This window comes from Cimex lectularius, unplaced genomic scaffold (genome assembly GCF_000648675.2).
Source record: "Cimex lectularius strain Harlan isolate CLEC.00 unplaced genomic scaffold, Clec_2.1 scaffold42, whole genome shotgun sequence".
NCBI classification, from domain to species: Eukaryota; Metazoa; Arthropoda; class Insecta; order Hemiptera; family Cimicidae; genus Cimex; species Cimex lectularius.
The window spans coordinates 3,275,347-3,298,364 of record NW_019392754.1 but is presented as its reverse complement, the minus strand read 5'-3'; the positions used below and the strand labels follow the sequence as shown (position 1 = coordinate 3,298,364).

The 23,018-nt window shown below is 30.5% G+C and overlaps 3 protein-coding genes across 17 annotated transcripts in view; 2 read left to right on the top strand and 1 right to left on the bottom strand.

Moving 5' to 3' along the window:
• The window catches only part of LOC106667941 (retinal-specific ATP-binding cassette transporter-like), a 28,918-nt gene extending 15,786 nt beyond the window's left edge, over positions 1–13,132 (bottom strand). For both annotated transcript variants that reach the window (XM_014396250.2, XM_014396251.1), the window contains exons 1-16: positions 12,955–13,132; positions 9,078–9,171; positions 8,872–9,010; positions 8,646–8,809; positions 8,379–8,469; positions 6,334–6,468; positions 5,540–5,698; positions 5,309–5,474; positions 5,150–5,247; positions 4,245–4,323; positions 4,018–4,172; positions 3,742–3,960; positions 2,996–3,218; positions 2,713–2,934; positions 2,440–2,644; positions 24–152 (exon numbers count right to left, since the gene is read on the bottom strand). In XM_014396250.2, coding sequence (XP_014251736.1) covers positions 24–152; positions 2,440–2,644; positions 2,713–2,934; positions 2,996–3,218; positions 3,742–3,960; positions 4,018–4,172; positions 4,245–4,323; positions 5,150–5,247; positions 5,309–5,474; positions 5,540–5,698; positions 6,334–6,468; positions 8,379–8,469; positions 8,646–8,809; positions 8,872–9,010; positions 9,078–9,171; positions 12,955–13,020 — 2,344 coding nt within the window. In that variant the 5' untranslated portion in view covers positions 13,021–13,132. The remainder of the gene's footprint in view (positions 1–23; positions 153–2,439; positions 2,645–2,712; positions 2,935–2,995; positions 3,219–3,741; positions 3,961–4,017; positions 4,173–4,244; positions 4,324–5,149; positions 5,248–5,308; positions 5,475–5,539; positions 5,699–6,333; positions 6,469–8,378; positions 8,470–8,645; positions 8,810–8,871; positions 9,011–9,077; positions 9,172–12,954) is intronic.
• Positions 10,072–10,942, top strand: LOC106667942 (zinc finger protein 512B-like). Its single transcript, XM_014396252.2, has one exon. The coding sequence runs from the start codon at positions 10,114–10,116 to the stop codon at positions 10,903–10,905; it is 792 nt and encodes a 263-aa protein (XP_014251738.1). The 5' UTR covers positions 10,072–10,113; the 3' UTR covers positions 10,906–10,942.
• Positions 13,133–13,244: 112 nt separating the features above from the next.
• Positions 13,245–22,637, top strand: LOC106667968 (kinesin-related protein 12-like). 14 transcript variants are annotated; one of them, XR_001340682.1, is made up of 4 exons: positions 13,245–13,519; positions 13,864–14,020; positions 18,280–18,617; positions 18,922–19,389. XR_001340682.1 is itself a non-coding variant. In XM_014396312.1 (3 exons), exons 2-3 carry the CDS (start codon positions 13,870–13,872, stop codon positions 19,323–19,325), a joined length of 555 nt encoding a protein of 184 aa, XP_014251798.1. In that variant the 5' UTR covers positions 13,247–13,519; positions 13,864–13,869; the 3' UTR covers positions 19,326–19,391. The 14 variants fall into 14 exon arrangements, 4 of the variants coding, with proteins under 4 accessions (XP_014251798.1, XP_014251796.1, XP_014251797.1 ...); XR_001340686.2 differs by lacking the exons at positions 18,280–18,617; positions 18,922–19,389 and adding exons at positions 21,495–21,602; positions 21,679–21,919 and having other exon boundaries at positions 13,247–13,519; positions 13,864–14,010; XR_001340680.2 differs by lacking the exons at positions 18,280–18,617; positions 18,922–19,389 and adding exons at positions 21,495–21,602; positions 21,679–21,919 and having other exon boundaries at positions 13,247–13,519.
• Positions 22,638–23,018: the final 381 nt, after the last annotated feature.

Here is a 23,018-nt window from a genome sequence, read left to right as displayed (position 1 = left end):
TATATTAAAAAAATTATATTTACTTAGCCCTATATCTGATATAGGTCGGCTTGAGGTATCTCTCAATATTCTACTTGGTGATTGGTGTGTAGTACTTGACCAATATTCCATCTTAAATGGGAAATACCAGGGCTTGGGAATACCATATTTACCTGAAATAAGATTTTATTTGTAATTTCTATAATAATTATATTATTTTGTAAGGAAAAATACAAAAAAGTAGAGATTAAGTTGTTTTACTGTTTTTTTTTTTTTTTAATAATTAATTTATTGACTATCTGCAATTAAAATTAAAGAACATATATTTTCATAGTTGATTTACACTGAGGGGAGCAGATTGTCCCGTTTCATTTCACTATAGTAATTTATCACGATTTGTTAGAAAGAAGACCACATGCCATTTCCGTTTGAGATACCTTATATGATTGTAAAGATGGGATCTAGGAGCGTCGGTGGCCGCAACGGTTTAGGCGTTGACACGGCGCTCATCACTGTAAGGTAAAGGTCCCGGGTTCGAATCCAGCGGCCCTGCATTCCAACCCGACATACTTACAAATGAGCTTTTTTTCAAAAACACCCCGAGGTTGATTTAACCTCTGCTGTTGCGAACTTAAAAAAAAAGAAAAAAAGATGGGATCTGCAGAACAAGGCTTGGCCAAGACTATTGATGTAATGAGAAGTTTACTGGGAAAATTTTAGGAATTAATTTTTGAATAATCAGGATTTTAAGGTCATTTTAGAGGATACTATTAGAGACAAAAGAAAAACATTGAAAGGATTGGAGACATTGAATATTGGACGTTTAGCGATTCTCCATTGTTCTATATCGTCCAAATAGGTTGTACTTAAGATTACATTATTTAATAAGTTTGTAGAGTAGTATGTAGCATCTTATCATTTTAATTGTGTATGCTGAATCCATCCCGAGTCCAGATGGAACCCAAGATAACGGACAAAGACAGATTTGGGGATAGGAACAGTATGCAATAGGTCGGTGTGTAATTGGACACATTGATACAGCGCATTGTTGGACCGGAAAGAACTATTAGATAAGAGCACATTTGTATAGGAAACACTTGTGTCACATGCAGTCAGCAGCACTCAAGTCTCATCGAGGAAGACTCCCATAAAATTTATTATGTTTAAAATAATTATTCAGTCTTAACAAAATTGATTACAATTATATTAACATCTTATTAAAATTGTACTATTTTTTTATTTTTTCAGCTTTTTGCTATTAGTAAAATTAATTAGAATCTTAACTTTCAAAAAATTAACTGGAGGATCTACTAAAAAAAATTCCATTTAAAAAATTTAATGAATGGACAAAAAAATGGAAAAACTAAATCAGCATAAATCAGTTCATCTAATCTTTACAAACAAAAAAGTGGACCATGTCCTTCGCTCACAATCGATGGAACTACCGTACAGCAATTCAGCTAAATATCTGGGAATGACCTTAGATGCCAAGCTGAGATGGAAAGAACACGTGAAGAAAAAAAAGGACAGAAATAGGTTTAAGGTATAGACAACTATAATGGTTGATAGGATGTGGCTCCAACCTTACTATACAAAATAAAATATATAAACAAATCATAAAGCCTATGTGGACATATGGTATTCAACACAGCAATATCAAAATCATACAAACACTCCAAAATAAAATCTTACGTAACATGGTCAATGCACCTTGGTACATAAGGAATAAGGACTTACACAGGGATCTTAAAATCCCTGGCATCACGGCGGAAATACAAAGATTTGCCGCCAAACACCACTTCTCAGCCAGCACGAGAATGTGTTAGCGACCAAACTCTTACTGCCGAAACATGGTCAGAAGATTAAAAAGAGCAAAACCATATGAACTTGTGTAGTTAAAAATGAATAGTGAATAGTAAAATGTAAATTTTATTGTACAAATGGGTCTATAAGAATGTAAACATTTATTTATTCTATAATATTATTGTAAAATTATTGGTTGCTCTAATAAGACCAGTTTTAATAAATAAATTTAATTAATAAAAAAAAATTTTAATTAATTTTTTATATGATCTGAAATCCCAAAATTTATTAAGATTATAACATACTTTCAATTAAAACAATTATGAGCAATATGTTTTATTACACATCTTAATATTAAATTCACTAATTTCGTGGTCCACTTGACCAATTAATATATTACAATTAATTAAGGTTTCTAGTTGAGATAAAAAGTCCGAGTGGATCAAGGTCATGATAGCTCAAGTGGTAGAGCAGCGGCGTATCAAGCCGAAGATCGTGGGTTCGAATCTCGCTTGTGACATTGACGTTTTTATCTCAACTAAAAACCTTAATTAATTTTAATATTAAATGTCGAAAGCATGTTAATTGCTGAAGATTTAATTTGAAGTTAATTATTAATAATAATAAAAAATTAAATAAACAATATTGTAAACATACCTGGCATAATGGCTTCTACGTACCAAGTAAGTATAAGGAAAAGAGCAAAATCGAAAAGCAACGTGTATATAACAATAAGCATGCTATAATTATCAGCATATCGAGGGCTCGAACCGATATTGCCCCACTGGAGCCCAACACCTGCTTCTTCAAACATTGCTATATAAGAAGCACCTAGTCCAAGAGCGACGTTCATGGAAAGCGACTTCAGAAAAACAAAACAGCTTTATTGTACAATTTAACTTTCTAAATTAAAACATTTTCTAAACTTACACCAGCAAGTTTATGATATATGTTGAGGTGGTCCATCCATCTGACCATAAACGGATATGGTAGATATAAGAAGAAAAATATTATACCAGCTGAGGCAGCAGCAACATTCGCTCTCGAAAAAAATATAGTGAGGAAAAATGAGAAAGCGATACACGCCAAAGTATAGCTTGTTAAAAAAAGAAATACAATTGCAAAACTGCTCAACTCCATTACTCCTCCAAACTACATTATTATTAATTCATGTTAATACACATCTTTGAATATTTTTTGTAAAAGATCTTACGGTAAGAATACACGAAAGCATTAATACGGTGAACATCATTGGTAATAAACTATCAATAAACCACCCGATCCAATGGATTTCATTTCCCAAGCCCATAACTCTCATTGTTTCTTTCAGTCGCTGTTCTTTCTCATAGACGATCGATTTGACTATCATAGAACATGTATAGATCCAGGACATCACCATAAAAAAAGGAAAAGTTGCTGATATCGCTGTGATAAACCTGAAATGGAAACCAAATAAGTACAAGGTAAGTTTTCTAAACAAAACGTTTTTACAAAAAATAGATTAATACTCAATTAATTTAAGTTTTAATTATATATCCTTTTATCCAATATAATGTAAATTTAGAATTTTTAGTATTTGGAATGTTAAAAGTTAAATTGATACATTGAAAGTTATTAGTAAAACTAGATGTCATGTATAGTTCACCATGTTCATATTTGGTTGGTTCCATAATTTTTTTAATTTTTTTTAAATTTTTTTTTTATTGTCATGCCTGACTTTATAAAGTAAGAAAGAAATCTCAGATATGCTAGTGAATTTTTCCTTGAAATATTTTCTTTTGTATTAAAAAGGAGTGATTTATAATTATTTACGTTTGATATATCAAAATTTGGCAAACATCATTTAACACAAAGAATGTGTCAGAGCGTACAAAGTTAAATAATTTAAATAACCAGCCAAGGAATGGATTTATGCAACTATTTAAAACAAAAAATAAAAAAACAAGACAATTGACTTACGAATCATAAGTGTGACAAGGATAAGGGACAAATTGAAGCACATTCCCTGGAATGTCTTCTATTCCTGTCATTTCTTGAATAATACTGTGGTCTATAATGTCTTGGAGATAAATAAATCCGTTTGAAATATATTTAGTCTCGTGTGGTCTTGTTCGAGGAGTCCATCTCATTACTTTATCAACTATGTAGTATGTGTCATCAGTCCTCTCCGCATTAACTCTTTAAATGGTAAAGAAATTTATTTTTAAAACCCTACCCCTGATTAATTTACATTACCTAATCGTGTAGTTCACAAAAGTGTTGATTTTCGTTTCGCCAGCATTTGAAAAATGAACGAAACCCCACAATCGATTTCTCGCACCGAGTTCAGCCGCTACACTCTCAGCTTCTTTATAATCTTGAAATCCGACAACTTTTTTCCCTTCTAAGCACTACACAAAAAGTGTATTATGTTTTTAAAATTGTTTAAAAATAATAAGTCATCATTAATGATGAATTCATACTTTTAAAACGTCGTTAGGCTGAATGTCAAATTCTTGCATGTTAATTAGTTTACTAATAACATCTTCATCTGAATCATATCTGTAAATAAAACTATCTCATCAACAAATACATCAATTTTTATGATTTATTTTTTTACCATTCCAAATTAAAAATGTTTGTAAAGGGAGTAAAGTAGTTGAGTTAAAATAAAGTGTGACAAATGAAACATTTACGTTACTATGGCTTAGAATATGTCATATACGGATGATATACACCTCTCAAGCATCAAATCTCATATAAAGCATAAATTAGATGCATCACCCCCATAATGGGTTTCATGTTTTGGCAGGAATGCAAAAATTGTCAAGCGAAACAGCAAGTTTCTAAATCCCCTGTTCAAATTTGTTTTAAATGTTGTCTAATATTTTCTTTGGTGATTGATCAGCCTTCTCAGGTTAAATATATTTTTTTCTTTCCAAAAGGTAGATTGGGGATGAGGCCAGGAAGACAGAAACAACATTTATTTTATTTTCGAGCTTTCGGCAGAATGTATCGCCTTCATCAGGACTCTGTATTAACAAATTAACATAAGTAAATTTTTAAATATACAATTTTTAAATTTTCCTTAATTACTAACTCGAAAGTTCGTCCAAGTCCTGATGAAGGCAATATATTCTGCCGAAAGCTCGACAAGAAAATAAATGTTGTTTCTGTCTTCCTGGCCTCATCAACAATCTACCTTTTGGAAAGAAAAAAATATATGTCTAATGTTTATAGCTGGTTTTGGTAGTCATTATGTTTTAAGCATGAGTGAATAAAAGCTACAACCTTTCCATTTCAGTCTCAGTTGAATAATAAAAGTTATTTTTAAGTCTTGCATGTTAAATACCGTATCATATTTTAACTTAAAAAAAAAAAGGCATACTTATCAAAAAGTTTGAGGAATTTTTCCATTGTTTGTCGATATTCATTGATGGATTCACTGCTGAGCATATCCTCTAATATTGATGAATTTAAATGCTCCTACAAATTTGATATGTCTATTAATACAAATAGATTTCATTAAGCGTATCGATAAATGTACCTGTAATTTTAAAATGTGATCGACTTTGAGGTTGAAAGAGCCCGATTTTCCTGGATCAATGGGCATCTTTAATTGTTGAAGTATTCTAATTGATTCGAAGAACTTATTGACTCTTATCATTATACTCTCAGTAACATTAGTAACAGGAGTATAAATAATTTTCCCTCTGCAATTAACAAAAGTGAGAATTAAATATATAATGATATTATCAACAATAACAGACAGCCTTACACAAAAAATGGTTTAACGACCCTCCAAATCAATTTCAATCGTGCATGAGACTCAATAGTCTGAATAATTGATACACACTTTTCATTAAACATCGACTCTTCTGGTAAATTTTCCCTATTTATTGCAAATTGAAGAAGGTCATCACCGTAGGACTCATAACTAAGAGTATAAATATTAATTTCATATCATTTATATAACATTATATTTCATAAAAATTTAAATTTTCAAAGAAATTCAAATGTATTTTAAAAATGAAAAAAAACATCTATAAAGAATACAAAGATTTATACGGCCAATTAAACAACAGAAAGATGAGACTGTCGTTTGATTATGTCTAATTAACCTAGACTGCTAAGTTTTTCTTGAGTTTTTCAGACTTTTTTCTGCATTTTGCCATTTCGCCATCTTCAAATCCACCACTGAAGTTAGCAAAATGTTGAAACAAATCTAACAGACCAAAACAGCGATAGTAGGCTGTGATTCATTCCATGATGATCAGAAATTATGAAACTACAGGTTGGTCAGATGAAAAATAAAATATATTAATATTGGTACACTCGTGGGTTTTGATGTCACAAACACATCTTCAGGTGCAACAGTCAAAAATCCAAAACGCATTTGAGTTATATCAAAACCCACGGAGCTAGACAGACAAATAAGTAACTATTGCCTGTTCAAAATTTATTTACCAACTCGCTGACCAACATTCACCATCAACTTTAATTAAATGTTTTAAATTTTAAATGTTTTAATTGCTGTTAAATAATTTGTTATGAAATTAATTACTATCATACTTCTCATTATCCAAATCATCAGCTAATAAATCATTTTTAGTGGTGTCATTACACAAATATTCTTTTAATAAAAATATTATATCCTTCATCCACAGCAGTTGATCCTTCTTTTTAGCTCTATCATCGCCATTTGTACTATAAAAAAAATCAATAGAAACAAACAATAATTAATGTTTATATATTTACTCAACAATTCTGTATGATTGTTTCATTCTTGTTTTCTGTTATGTCCATTTATTATTATTATTAATTTATTTTTTTAAATTGTGCCTAATGTAAGTAGGTGCATGGTTATAGACCCTCGAATTACCAGCTGGACATTGGTTTTCAGAAAGGGAATCTAATATGATACACTGATGGATCAACAGCGAAACAGGGAATAGATGTAGGAGTATAGAATTGCACCCTAGACAAACCGCCTCAGACTGGTTCCAAATATATTCCAAGTTGAAGTCTATGCAGTCCTACTCTGTGCACAGGAGTTATAAAATAAAAAAATGAAATGTGTACGAATCTACATACTTTTGGACAGTCAGAAAGCATTAAATGCATATACTAAATGCAGTTCTAAGGTTAAAGGTAAATACGATTTGGCCTCTACAACCTTACACACCACAACTAATATTGATCTATTGTGCAATAATGATCCAAGAAAAAAAAACAAGTTAGCTAGAGTAGGGTTCCGGGGTATAGAGAAGGAAATGAACAAGACCAACTTGCCTAATGGGCAGCCTCTCATGCATGGGACACAAATAGGCATATTGTAGAGTGTGCTTAAGTTGAAGCGGAAATATTAGAAATGGAGGAAGAAAAACTCAAGCACTGGACAAATGCACCATATATGAGGTAAACTAAGAGATTCATAAATCACAAAAAGAAAGGTGGAAAAACTCTTTCTCAGCAGGCAAGATTTGAAAAAATGATAGACCTCCATACCAATCACTGTTCTCTTAACTATCACCTAGAAGATGGGCAAAGCAAAGATAATATAAAGGACACATTGGGGGTGTCAGTGGCAGCCATATATTCGAACCCGACATACTTAGATTTTTTTTTAAACACCTACAGCCCAAGGATCTAAAAAATGTGGGGTTGAGATGGGAAGTTAGTGTCAGAGTGGATCGAGGTCATGATAGCTCAAGTGGTAGAGCAGCGGCGTATCTAGCCGAAGATCGTGGGATCAAATCCCGCTCGTGCCATTGACTTTTTTATCTCAACTAAAAACCTTAATTAATTGTAATATATTAATTGGTCAAGCGGACCACGAAATTAGTGAATTTAATTATACAATTATGTTGGCTAAAAAGAAAATTCACAAAAACACTAAATCATTTAGTGATAGAATAAATTGTAGTGCTATCATTAAATGATTTTTAGGTATTTTGGTGAATTTTCTTTCAAACTATCATAATTAAAAATGTTTGTGTGGTGATTAGTGACCGTTAGTCGATGATTATTCAGAAATCGTGAGATGAGGTCTGGTGTGCCGTAGGTTTTAGAAAAGCATTTTCTTTATCGTGCCAACGTTTCGATCTTTATTGAGATCATCTTCAGGGCCTGGGATTTACAAAGATTGTTTAAATTTAACAAATTTAAAGTATACAAAGTACATAGTATTTCTACTCAGTAGAAAGTAGTAAGTAGAAATACTTGGATTGAATATAAAAAATGAATTTTTGCATTGTATAAATTCACTTTTTTCCACTTCCTACATGTATTTGTTAAATTTAAACAATGTAAATCTCAGGCCCTGAAGATGATCTCAATAAAGATCAAAACATTAGCGCGATAAAGAAAATGTTTTTCTGAAATCTACATCACACCAGACCGCATCTCACAATTTCTGAATAATCATTAATAATGTTTATTAAAACTCATGGATTTCTCATCTCATTTAATTTTGTTTACATTTAGATAAGTATGTTTTAATTAATGTAGGAATTGTAAGTTTTTGTTATTAGAGAAAATTTCTATTTTTTTTTTTTTTTTTAATATTCAATTATTATTTCAATTCTGCTTCTATACTGAATTACTAATATACATACTCAAATAGTTTTATGTATCCAGAAATATTTTGGTAACCATTGACAGCAAAGTCCAAATTCTTCTTCAGTATATATCTGTCTTTTGAAACCACTTAACAAAACAAAACAAACAACGTACTTTAAAGAGTGAAATCGTAAAACTGTATCATTCTTAATTGCTTATTGAATTCTAAACTACTTTTTGATTAGAGTTTTACTTAATATTTAATTTTACAAGTTTATAGGTAAATAGTTTAATTTTAGCAGTTTAAGTTAAATTAATCTTACAAGTGTATTCTTTGATGCCAGCATTTCTCTCTAAAATATGCAACGCTTGTGTAACGTATTCGGAAACATTTGTTAGGGTGGTCTGTAATTCATACACTCTCTGCCTTTCTTTGTTCTTTGATTTAGCTATGAGCTCCGTTAACCCAGCGTGAAATGATGCAAACCTACATATTGACCGTTTTAAAATATAAATTTATATCGACAGTTGGGATTCCATTTTCCTTACCCGTTCGGTTCAAAAAGCTTCCCCAACTTGGCAACGGCTTCCTCTTTAGTCGAGAAACATGTGTTGTTAAATGCACAGAAAAACCCATGAATAAAGGGCATGAGGCCCGCAGTCAAAAGGGGTTTAGTGGTTAAATGACCTGAAAATAAGTGTCATTTAAAAAATTCCGTAATATATTATATTTAATCAATCAAAAAGTTCCTAACAATGATCATATGAGACTTTCAATCCAGATCTTCGTATCCATGCCAAAACAAAAAACATGAACAAGGGCCATATCATTTCTACACAAAATCTTGTCTGAAACAAAATAAAAACTGTAATAACTATTTAGTAAACTTTATATTCCAATACTCAATTAAGAAACAATTAGAAAACTATTACATATATTATTCTAACAATTTTACAAAATAAAAAAGTTGGAAATCTTTGAAATATTCAACTTTATCATTAACTTGATTTAACAGCAAATCAAAAATTAATAGTGGTTTATTATTTTTAGACATCACTTAAAATACTTAAAGAGAAAACAATTCCTATTTATTTTATATTTCTTGTTATGCTTGATAGGATGTGAAATCATGTCATATATTGCAGACAATTGAACAGCTCTAATAAATCAAATTTTTCTCTTTGACCATAGGTGAGACAGCATCACCTTTTTTCCAACATCCCAAAAGTTAATCATTTGATTCTTCCTTCTTTTCTTTGAATCCGTGTCTATTTTTCATTACAAATTTGTTTATAAAAATTGTCAACAAGTTAATTTGCTTAAATATTAGATAGATTGTAGAAATAGTGTAGTAAAACACTACGAAATATGGTTAACTGACTCTACTTATGTTTATAAGATGGAATACACTCTCCTTTTGAAATTTGAGCACTTCATAGTTAAATTGTGAGATTTCCTGTTGGGTCCTGTGGTGATGAACTTTTGTTTGGTCATGTCTAATTATTTTTGTCTGCCTATTCTCACGGTTTTGGTCTATCAGATTGGCCTCACACCATCTGCAGAAGTGTCTGTTAAGCCAAAATGATCAGAAACGATTAAACTGTGGATATGAACGCTGTTATGTCACTTCAAAGATCATACCTTTCCATGTGAATGAATGAATGAACATGAACCGATTTTGTAATTAGTTGCACAAAAGAATAGAAAGGGATGAGCTTGGTTTGGCACAGTTGAGTGGGAGATTTTTATATATAAGGAGTGTGTGTTAATTGGAAAAGTATCAGTTCACCATGAAGTTTCTAACAGTTATTGTGTTAAGTGTTATTGCACTCGCCTCAGCAGGTGTACCCAGAGAGAAGAGATTTGAGCATAAAGAATTTGAAGAATTTCACCACGAGCCTGAGAAAAAGCATGAGCACGACGAGCATCATGAACATCATGTAAAGACCATCACTGTCGTCAAGAAAGTTCCAGAGCCTTTTCCAGTCGAAGTTGTTAAGAAAGTACCATATGAGGTAAAAGTTCCAGTAGATAAACCCTACCCTGTTTACGTTCCCAAACCGTACCCAGTTTACGTGGAGAAGAAAGTTCCTTATGAAGTCAAAGTACCAGTACCTAAACCATACACCGTAGAAAAGAAGGTCACCTATGAAGTAAAAGTACCAGTCGACAAGCCTTATCCCGTTCATGTCGAAAAACCATACCCAGTCTACGTCGAAAAGAAAGTTCCTTATACTGTCGAAAAGAAGGTTCCTTATGAAGTCAAAGTTCCAGTTGAAAAGCCGTACCCTGTCCATGTACCAGTCGAGAAAATAGTACATGTACCTGTTGAAAAAGTTGTTCACTACGAAGTCAAAGTACCAGTTGAGAAACCAGTCCCAGTTCATGTCGAAAAGCCTTACCCTGTCTACGTCGAAAAAAAAGTTCCTTACACCGTTGAAAAGAAGGTTCCTTATGAAGTCAAAGTTCCAGTGAAAATCCCAATTGAAGTGCCATACAAAGTTGATGTGAAGAAACATCATCACCACCACCATCACCATCACCATGATCATCACGGTCATTATGAATCATTTCACTTCTAGAATGTATTCACACAAAAAATCCTTTTTAAAATGAAAATAAAATCTTTTTGTATTTTTAAATAAATTGTTTAACAATAAGTTTGTATTGTTTTTAATCCAACATCCACACCAAACCAGAAATATTTTTTACGTTTTAATTTATGTAAATCTTACATTCAATATGAAATGCTGAAAATGAATTATGAGATTTTCTTTTGGTGTCTGCGACTTTGGTTGTTTAATATTAATAAACATTTCTTTTTACGTTTTATTCCATCATGCTAGAGTGTTGAATGAATGTTTTTGATTGAAAAAGAACTTTGTTTGAAAAAAAAAAATACATCTTCATAAGTTAATTAAAAAGAAAAAAAAACAGTTGAGGAAGAAATTCACTCAAATTGAAGACGTACAATAAAAAAAAATAATAAAATAAAAACTGAACTGCTCCACAACTTCTCTGCAGTACTCTAGTGCTCTCTTATCCACCAGATCTGAACATTTGGAGGTAGTTCGTTTACTGCCTTATAAAATACATTGGCGTTACTAATAGATAATAAGAGATAATAGATTCATCCGTCATCAGGGTATACGAAACCGCAGGATTACAGAAAATGAGATAAGAAATCTGTTAATACAAGTCCGAAATGTTTCGATTTCCTCCAGGAATGTAAGAAAACAAAGCTCAGAAAATGGCCAGGCTTCAATTCGCAAAGAACATGTGGATTGGACATTGGAAGATTGTCAATGAGTTCTCTTTACAAATGAGGTGAGGAGATGGCCTCAAGTCTATAAATGGGTATAATTTCATAAGGAGACTCTCTGGAGAAAGGTTTGTCCCATGCTGTACGGTTCCTCAGGTGGCATTCCACAGTGGGTCATCGGTGGTCTAGGGTGGCATTTCCTTGGACGTCCTCACCAAATTGGTTGTTGTACAACGAACATATCTAACTTCACAGAGGTACTTACAAGACGTAATAAAAAAAAATTAATACCATTTGCCCCCTCCCCATCAGTGACAGATTCTTGCTAATGCAGGATAATGCCATGCACCGTGGAGTATTGTAGATGACTACCTGAATTCAGTGTTTGGTGTGCCAAAAAACGGCTGTTCTTGATGGATGGAAAAGAATTCCTCAGGGTTTTACCAGAAATCTTTTCCAAGGAATGCAAAAGTATTTAACGGACGAAATTCTTGCCAGAGGTGGTACTCACTATTAAAGGGCACAATTTTTTTTACATTTACATTTTATTTTATTATTATTATTATTATTAATTTTTAAGGGAGTTTTAACGGCTAAGGTCATTTCACGCCCTAACATCCCAAACCTTCTACCTTAGTTTAGCTATATCTCTTCTGAGTGCTATAAAGCTCCAAAAATTCACTCGTAATCTAATTTATCCTATTGCCATCCAAGCTTTAATTTTTCTTTTTAAAATTCTTAATTCGGAAGGCCAAATGTATACAAAATTCCCATTTTAAATTGCATAAAATTTAATAAAATTATAAAATTTATTTCTGTTTCTTTTTTTAATTAGAATTGTGAATTTTTGTTCCATTCGTGTAAGAAGAAGGTCTTTATGTGTGGATGTGGGCTGGAAAGGCACGAAAAGACTGTTCCTTGTCAGTCTCCAGTGTGCATGAATGGTCAAGGCCCACATAATAATAATNGTTATTTATTTATATATTTTATTTATTTATTTATTTTTGTTCTTTACTCAATAATTATTTTTTAGAAATAGGTAATGCACATTTTCTTTTTAAATATCTTATTTTTACAACCAAACCTACTTTTGGTGTGCAAAATATGAATAAACATAAATAAATACAATAAAATTTAAGATGTGCGTTTATTTTGTCTATCAGTGTAGTTTTAATTTTATTTTATTGCCTAATTTCGTCTGTATTTTTCCAAGAGAATCAATCTCTTTCACTTGCAAAATCCTGTTTAAAAACATGCAAATGTCAGAATGGGCATTTTGGCTTTAACAGAAACTCAGGAAAAAAGAGGAAGTATCTCTTCTCCATTATTTATCGTAATATTTGAAATTGTTAAAAGACTCATACTATACCTTTTGTCTTCTTCGGTATAGAAGGTTTTTCCATATTAAAACTCTCAATTGTAGCCAGAATGCCATGTATAACAATTAAACATTCGCTGCCAGTACAGCGAGCTAACGACAAATAATTACTCTAAAACGAATATAATTTAAATAGTTAACAAGTTTTGAAGATTGTTTATTTTTTAGTATATCAGCTGTTTCTTCTATTTGGTTGCAGCATATGTTGCTTTGTTTGTGAGCATTTCACATAAATAAAGGCGATTTATAATAAAATTTAAAAATAAAAACCTTTGGTCTATCTTAATTTTTTTAAATGGTTTGAGACAGCATAGACTTATTGCTACAATTCTATTGCATTTAGTACTTCTCCTGTGCCAAATATCTCGTACTCAAAACATCACAATATCAATTAGTTTTAAATGTCAAATGTTAATACCATATGGAAAATTAAAGCATGATAGATTTTTTTTAGCATGTAAATTATGTTTGACCTAAAATAAGATGCCCCAAGCAAAAAACGTTCGTTGGCTGCAGAGAGTACTAAAATGATCCATAGACAGTTTGATGAGAAAGGGTAAGATGCCTGTAGACTTATTATAAATCGTACATCAAAAAATTAACTACGATCGTTAAATTTGTTTGTATGCGCAAATTTATTTATTTTTTAATTTCCTTAGTTTATTTTTTTTAAAGACAACCTAAAAAGCATTAAAATTATTGCAATAAAAACAAAAAACAGTGACATTCCTACGAAAAGTTTCATATTTGTTCATATTTTAACAGCTGTAAAACAAATAAATTTAGCAATGCACGACTACACCCGTTACTATATGCGTTTAAAGAACATAAATAGTTGAACGATTTAGCTAAAATAACTTTAGTTTTCTTTTTCATTTGTAAAATTTTATGTCTTCCTAGGGGTTAATGACATCGAACCGGAATGACTCCGTGATAGGAAAATCTTCGTCACTATTGAAGAAACCTAGCAAAATTTCTTCAAGAAACGAAGAGAAAAAGCCAAATATATTCAGGAGAATTCAAAACATGGTGGCGGGATTATTCTCAGTATGCATGAGTAATAATAACATTTATTATTTTTTCTCTTTATAAGATGGCATAGTTAACAGTTAAGTTCTTAACGTTTTAAATTTACTCGATCTAATATGGATTATTTAAAAGAATTTTTGTTTAAATGGGAAATTATCAAGTCCAGTATTTCCGTTTTTAAAATGTAAAAATTAGAGAGTTAGAGGCAAGTGCGAGACAGAAAAGTTTTCCATTCTATTTGAATACTGCCTTGTAAAGAACATTATAAATATTGTCTCATTGGGACAAAATAGAAATTCAGGTAATTTAATTATTTCCCTTTCATTTTAGTCTAATGTGCAGTGAGTTTATAACAAATAATAAACATTAATGTTTTCCTCTCAACAATATAGGTAACGAAGTTGTAAAATCCATGGAATTTCAATTATGTAAAACAATTAGTCGCAAATTTGTGAGATTTGTCTGTTGTCGACGGGGTGATGAACATGAAATTTGGTCATCACCGGTCCTTTTGGTCTATCTCCATTCGGTTGGCCTGTCAGACCCGCGTTCCGGCATTTCACCATCATCAGTGTGTTTTACGTGGGGAGTGGGTTTTGTTTGTCGGTGCATTTGGAGGATAAAGTCGTGAGTTTTTTTATGTTCCGCTTGAAAATAAAAGGCAGAATCAAAGAAAAATCAAACTAAGCCACTCATGAATCCTTAACAATACAGACGACAAAACATGCACGACAAAAAAGGACGAAAAATGTGCTTACTCGAAAACTTGGAATATGCAAACAACAGTTCATTTAACATTTTACATACATTTAAACCATTACAAAACTATATTTTAAAAAAATACCGACAAACAAAAGACAGCCCCGACGACCTTACAAAAGAGACTTGACTTTGCAGAAATCACACAGACCCAACAATGAGATGGCGAAATGCCAAAACGCGTTTGACAGATCAACCCAACGAGGATAGGCAAACGAAAATGAAAATTAATGACAAAATTTCACGTAATCCTTGTTTATGATTTTCATTTTTCATCATAAATACTTACATATGTTTCACCACCTATTAATGTCAAACTCTTATTATTTTTTAAACCCATTAAACTTTTTTTAAACGTATTTTAAACATTTTGCGCATTTCTACCGTCTTCCATTTAATTTTAATTTATCCTTTAAATGTATCAAAAGAGCTCGTGCTTATTGAGAAATATATTCTAGTTAAAGAGAACCAAATTTTGTTTGCTCATTCTGTTTTTTTTTTTTTTTTAATTAATTTATTTTTTTTATTGTTTATTTTATTTTTTTATTTTTTGAGAATATGTGTGATTGATTTATTTCTCATTTTTCATGTTTCACTGCATTGTTTCAATAATTTTTTTTTTTTTTTTTGAAAATTGTGTTTAATGTGATTGATTTATTTCTCATTTTTCGTTACACTGCATTGTTTCAAGATTTTTTTTTTTTTTTTGAGAATGTGTGATTTATTTCTCATTTTTCATGTTTCACTGCATTGTTTCAAGAATTTATTTGTTTCTTTGTCTTTTTGGATGAAGTTTTCAGACTTTTACTCATGATCTATATGGACTGAATTGTCAGAATAGGGTCAATTTTTTTATTGTGAATATTTTAAAAAGATTGTTTATCATTAAAGACCATTCCACATACAGAAATACAGCCCATTGATTTTTTTTTCTTTTTTTTATAACTAGGAATTTACTCAGTTGAATAGCACAGATTGATTAAAAATTTATTAGTTCTCTTTGATGATTTTTAGCCTTATACTGAGTTGTGGTGCATTTTTGACTCATTATAAGAAAAACAATGCATCAACTGTTTAAATTAACTCTGGTGCCTTAATTTTCCAATTAAAACTAATTTTTTGGTAAACACTGAACGTTTTAATATCAATCTTGCAATGTAAAGGCATTAATTGCATCAGCAAAAAATCATTCTATGTTTAAATAAAGGTACAAAATCCACTGACAAGAAATAAAACTGTATTAGGTACCTAATTATCAAAAATATAAATACATTTGTTGAACAAGCACTGGGACATTACTGGGCCAATCTACACTCGTTGGATTTTTTTATGTTTTACTCAAGCTCATTTCCTTGCGGAGTGGGCTTATTTGAGTCAATGATCAAGTTGTATCAAGTCTAAAATTTATTTCAATCCTACTGGCTTTCAAAACATAAACCAGTTGCAACAACAAACATATTATGATATCAGTACAATTGAGAAATGCACCTCATTTGACTTGAAAGTACCTAATACATTTTTATTTTTCACCAGTGGATTTTGTAGCTTTATTTTTTTAACATATTTATATTGCAAATTTGAAATGAAATTCGTTTAGTGTTTGTCAAATTTGTTTAAATTAGAACATGCACCAAAATCCATTTAACTAGGTGATACATTGTTTTTTGATACACACCCTGTAAATAATTTAGTCGTTGATTTTTTAGATAGTTAATTAGAAGTTGTTTCTACTTCTTGCTTTGGTTTTGCAAAATTAGTTTGTGAATTTGTCAACCGATAATAAAAAAACTTTATTTACACCTAAATATGTTCCAAATACAAATTTCTATGTCGTTTATGGTGAATTAACTGATAAAAGTTGCACTTTTACATAAGTAAAGAATAAGTATAAAAAATGGATGTACAATAAAATATCACGCTTCTTGATGTTTTTATTTTTTTAATTACTTATAAAAAGTTTACTACAAAGTATAAATATTTGTAATTATGATCAAATTTCATTTATTGTATGCTGATTTGTTTTTCATTTTATAAGTTTTTCCAATGTAGTTGTGCTCTCAAAATAACATTGAGAAAAAAAATTGAAAACCATGTTCCCTAGAAGAATTTACAATTGATACTTTTTCTGGTATCCAGGCTCACCGAGTAAAAGAAGTTTCTCAACCACCCCTCCTAAAAGGCAAGAATCTCTTCAGTTGGCATGTGAAGAAAAGTTGTCATTCATAGCACGATCTCTGCACATTGAGTCTCGTAAATCACAATTAAAACAACAAAAAAAACGAAAATTACCTCCGACACCACCTCCGCCGCCACCGGTGCCGCCTCCTTTTATGCTCTCTGTTCGAAAACCACTTACAACCCAGACAGACAAACAGAAAATGGCTCTTGTTACGAAACCGACAAGTTCGTTTTACCAGCATTCAGCCCACAACAAAGAAGTTTTAATACCAAGAGTCCGCTACTTTGATCCACATCCAAGTACTATCCGGCCTTATAGTTTTTCCGATTTAAAGAATCATGTCAACAACCCCATGTCTTTCTTGCAAGGCGTGAGACAAAGAAAAACAGTTGTTCAGAAAAATCTACCCCTAACAAAGTTTACCTGATATTGCAAATAAACAAAAATACTTTGATTTAACATTTTTCAGTATTTATTTGAATAATATCACAATAATCAAGTTAGTCGTAACAAGAGTTCAATTCAAATTTCTTCACTACTTGAGTTAATTGGTTAAAGATTGTCAGTTATTAACTAAGATAAAATTAATTGGCTCTTTCTATATTTGTTTTAACATACATATGCTCTAGAAAGAACAAACATATTCTAGCTATATTAATTTGACTTCTGTGTTCTTTTCATCTTAACTTCTATTATAAAACAGCAAAAACAAAATTAATATTTTAATTGGTTACCCTCTAAATCAATTTCAAGCAGTTTTAGATAAATGTGGAAAACTATGAAATAACCAATTGAAAATTTAGTATAAAAATAATATTAGCTGTGGGAAACTTATATCTATGAGTATCACAATTACTTTAAAAATAACTTAAAACTTGGTCTTTTGTTCAAAATGTCATATTATTATAGAAAATATGTATAATGTTATAATAATAATAATAATAATATAATTCTTTGTATGTCATCACAGATCTTTGCTGATAAAATGCTATAAAAATGATCAATTGTAGCATTAATTCATATCCAATAAACTCTAGTAATTGACACGTCAACGTGACCGTGTAGTTTTTCTGAATAAAATTTTTTTTCGTTGATATAATTGGTAGATTGAGAGCAGCATTTTTTGCCCAATTCATTTCTTTCGAGCAGATTAATCATAATGTTTTAGGCTAATCAAAAATTAACTGTATGTTTAAAATATAATTAACTTTAAGATTCTTCAACAAAGTATAATTTCAGCCATTAATACTTGAAATTACTAACTTATATCAACACATTCTCATAAGCTCCAAAATATCATTTTATAATTATGGTTATTTTAGGTTTGCTTTCTTATCCTGTTTTTTTAGATAAAAAAAGGTTAACTGAGAAAATTGTGAAATTTGAAAATGCAACACCTGATAAAACTGTACTGGACAATGAAAAGAAGATTGAACAAGACACACTTATTGACAAAGAACCAGAAATACAAGAAAGACCGGAACCTCCAAAAATACGGAAACCAATTGACGAGCGATTCATACAATTAAAAACTGTACAGAACACTTATTTTGTGAGCGCTTACAAAGGAACAATTGCAAAGTCAATTTACGGTGTACGTCAGGAAGAATTAATCCTTGGGAATACTTGTAATATACCTTAAAGACGCAATAATTGGTTCAATTAAAATTGAAAACTAAAATAATTAGTGAGTGACAGTAAAATTATATAATCAAGTATTAAGCTTTAATATACAAAAACATGTTATGTTGCTTTCATTATTAAACTGACTTCTACCATAAACAATTGAAATTAATGCTTTTGAATTATTATTATTAGATAATTACCCCTTATTTATTTGCATTTAATTACAATTTATTTATGGTTCTTTATTTCAATTATGAATGGAAAAATTTTCAATCGTACAATTATTTTCAATTGGTCTCCCAAATGGATGTTTAAATAAATTTTAATTATAAAGCAATAAATGAAACTTTTTTTGTGAAATTCAGGCGGGCAGTCTAAGTCCGGATTCGAGATGACACAGAATATGAGATCGGCAAGACAGTCCAAATTCAGAAAATCTTGTAATATTGAACCGAGTGAGGAATTCACTTATGTCTCTTCCATGTTAGCTGAAGAAAGAAGAAAAGCCAGACGTTCTCAAGTGAAGGCCATATCAGCTGAAATCCTGATCCCGGAAGAACCAAGACGCGAATCATCATTACAAAGGATAACGGGCAAGAAAGAACGTCGTATCCCAAAAACTGAGGGTTCTGACATTGATTTAGTAGCATACACATCGAAATATGAAGATTCAATTCTCGCAGGGATTAAACTAAAACCAAAACCACACAAACGTCCAAATAATAATAATAATAATAATAACACTAATAATAATAATAAGAAGAATTGATTTGTTTGGCTTTTATAAACCAACGTATTATTTTTATTCACACAATATACTTGTACTAAAAGTTTATTTAGCATCATTATTTATTGTTTATAAGTCATATAATTTTCATACAAGTTCAATTTATTTGGTTGTTTTATTAGGTTTCGTGGTCTGCTTGACCAAATAAATTCTTTTCAATTAATTAAGGTTTTGGTTGAGATAAAAAAGTTTTGTTTGTGTTTTGAAATTATGAAATTTTAAATAAAATAAGGCAAAACAACAACAAATCATATTCTGAATCTTGGTGCCCAAAAACAGTGCTTTTTCAATTATTGCTTACAATTTTCATTGAAACTTGTAGTAATAAAGTAATATGAATATAATTTATTTATAAAAATAGCACAGGGAATAAATAATTATCACATTTACTATAATGGTGATAGGAAAAAGCTCACAGTATAATTTTTCAAGTACTCTATGAACATTCATATATTCTTAAGGCATTTATAACAGCAAAATATTTAAGGAATGTTTATTTCTAGTTAAAACCATTAAGACAAGTGCATTTAAGAAATTGGAAGTTGAAATAAACTTAATGGCATCTTTTAAAGAAATGATTTATAATCAGTCTGTTTTTCTATAATTATATTCCATAGACAAAGTGCTCTAGTATCCATGAAACTGGAAACTATTTAAGTTTAAAACATCTGAAGATGGGAAGCGAATAGCACCCCGAAATATATATAAATAAAGTAAATTTTCACAAAAATTGTTTTTGGTCATCTTCGTCTATCGAATATAATAAAGTAATAAGATAAAAAATGGATTTATAATATATTTAAAAAATCTTTTATGCATATATTTTTCTCAGTTTGATTTACAAACAGGTAAATTTAGAGTTCAATGAAATTGGAAACTACTTTAACATGAAAACAACATTTAAAATCGGAATTTTAAAAAAAATTTATGAAAAGCTTTTGCAATTACTTTTTAATTTAATTTATTTACACAAAACCCTAAACAAATATAAAACCGATGATACTTTGGAAGGCAAAAGCCTATGAAAATATTACTGAAAATGGTTAATTTTTTGGTTTTTGGGAAACTGTTCAAAAGGATAGATGAGAAGAAGAGAGAAATATGAACAGATTTTTGTTAAAATTTTGGCTTATTTGGAAAGTATAATATTTACCACTTATATTACTTATTTACCTCAATAACATCATATTAGGAGGCACTGTATGATAAAATTTGAACCCTGCATACTCAGAAAGGCTTCTTTAAAGGTATCCCAGGGGTTTCTCGTACCTCTACTGTTGCAAACCCCCATTTAAAAAAATATATAAATATTTTTATATATAAATAAGTCAAAAAATATTACACAGTATCAATTGAGAATCTCAATTACAATCTTGGTGTTCTGGTGTTTTTGAAAAAAGCCTCTTCATAGGTGCTAGATTCAAAACTGGGACCTTTACCTTACAGTGTTGATCACCATGTCAACGCCTTAACCATTGCGGGGACCAACACCCCTAAGAAATGTTTTTAAAAGTAAAGTAATTCCTGTCAAGGGGGCTTACACCCAACCACCCGTTAGGAGTCCTGGACAAGTGGCCAAATTACTTTACATTATTTATTTTTTTCATACTTTCTCAATTAAAACTACATAGACTATGCCAGGATACGAACCCAGAACATTCGTTCCCATGGCAAATACGAGTCTGATGCCCTAATAACTCGGCCACTGTGGTCCTTAAAATGTATTGTAGATATTCAAAGTAAGTTTTAATGACTTCTTTTGAGACAAGAAAGTAATAGGTATTGAATAAATATTTTTTTAAGTTTATTTTTACTTAAGCATAATTTTTACATGGCCTAAACAACTATGCACTCCTTGTAGAACAAGTAATTTAATTTCTCAGGGTTGTTTTGTAACAGTGCCTTTTTTATTTATAGTTCTTAAATTTAAACAATAACAAAGAAAGTGTACAGATTTAAAATTGGTTAAAATAATTTTATTGTCACAATAATTCCTGACTGTTCAAAGGATTTTAGGATAATTTATGATGTTACCAAGCTAATGACTTTTTAAGTTGTTCAATTCAGAACATTTTTATCATTTTATACATTAAAACAAAGTAAACCAATCAAGAAAAACGAAGAATTAAATTATTTAAATTGTTGTTCTAGTTCTGGAAAGTGGGAGAAGAGAAACTGGCACATCATTTTTTCTGAATACTTAAGGGAAAATTTAATTGCCTTCCGGAGTAAAAAAACAAAATCAAAAAACATTCCATGGTGTGAATTACAACTAAAATAAATCGCAAACAAAAATGGTAGAGCCGTTTTTAAAATACTCGACAAAATGTTTAAGGACAATTGCAAAATGTAATTACATTGAGAAGAGATTGATGTCATACCAAGAAGGATTTGTTTATTTAGGAGATGCTCTACGGTCACTCCAAAAAACATACCATGTTACCCCCAGATGCTATTTCGCCATGAATATGAGAACGAACTTGGAAAAAAACTTCCAAAAATGCCGCAGGGTTAGAGGAAAAGCAAAATTCAGCATATTTGGAAAGAAGTGGGAATAAAACATGTTTTAAAAATTTTCTTATGTTCTATGTTAAGAAATTCATCGATTGTTAGTATTATTTATACTAAATTAGTTAGTTTTATTAATTTGTAAAATAATAAGTACATATAATCAATATTATTTAGGAGAATTGTTTTTTTTCTGGTTTTACTATTGTAATTTTCTCTTAAAAGAAAAATGTTATTTATCAATCAGTCATCTACTTCTTAAATTAATAACCATTATCTTAAGAGAAAATTAGAGAAAATCTGTTAGTTAAGTGATGATGAATTAGTTGCAAGACTTCATTACTTTTTGTTTTTTTAGAATTCGAAGAAGAAATCAAAAGAGTATATAGTTTCTTCAGAAATAGTGCTGAAGACAGTACAAAACTGTTATAAAGAGGATAAAAACAAAAAATTGTCAAACATTAATTTCAAATAGAATGTAGACATGTCATCCATTGGAAATCTCCTAAGTCAATTTATCCGGAGAGGTGGTCCTTTGCAAAAGCCAACAAATGCTGCTTGCAATTCATTGTCACATAAACTGAAGAAATTATCATACGTGCATAAGCCATTAACAGAAAGAATGTGCTCATACGAACAAGGTTTCGTGTACATAGCTGACACGTTAAGATCGGTTCGAAGGTCATATAGAATAACCAGGTGCCCATCATATGACGATATCAAAAAACTGGGCTTATGGGGAATGAATAAGACAGCAAAATGCTTTAAATAAACATGTAAACTGCATTTTACAGAAGCCTTCAAATTTATTGCTGCTTGGTTTCTTAAAATTAGTTAACACAATTATTATTTCTATTTTTTATTATTTATAAAATCATTTCAAATCAAAATATCAGTACTCAAAATAAATTAAATATAAATAATGAATACTTTGATTTCTTCACAAATTACCTTAAAAGGAGAGAACAGATCACATGAATTTTGGGCATGTACAGCAAACCAACTCCGCAAAATTGTGTTCTACAAGGAAGCTTTCTTGATCCAATACTTTTACTTACATTCACGTCAGACTTGTCTAAGCTCGGGTATATTATTTTATATCAAGATGATACCACCTTAATGTTTATTGCGAAATATTAAAATTACACCTTTAAAAAACAGAACTCA

What these genes read in the sequence shown, in the direction of transcription:
- LOC106667968 (XM_014396310.1), top strand. Translation starts at nt 13,870, where the DNA reads ATGACATCGAACCGGAATGACTCCGTGATAGGAAAATCTTCGTCACTA. An exon ending in ATTATTCTCAGTATGCATGA is followed by an intron (nt 14,021 to 16,887) that starts GTAATAATAACA and finishes TCTGGTATCCAG; the next exon opens with GCTCACCGAGTAAAAGAAGT.
- LOC106667942 (XM_014396252.2), top strand. Translation starts at nt 10,114, where the DNA reads ATGAAGTTTCTAACAGTTATTGTGTTAAGTGTTATTGCACTCGCCTCA.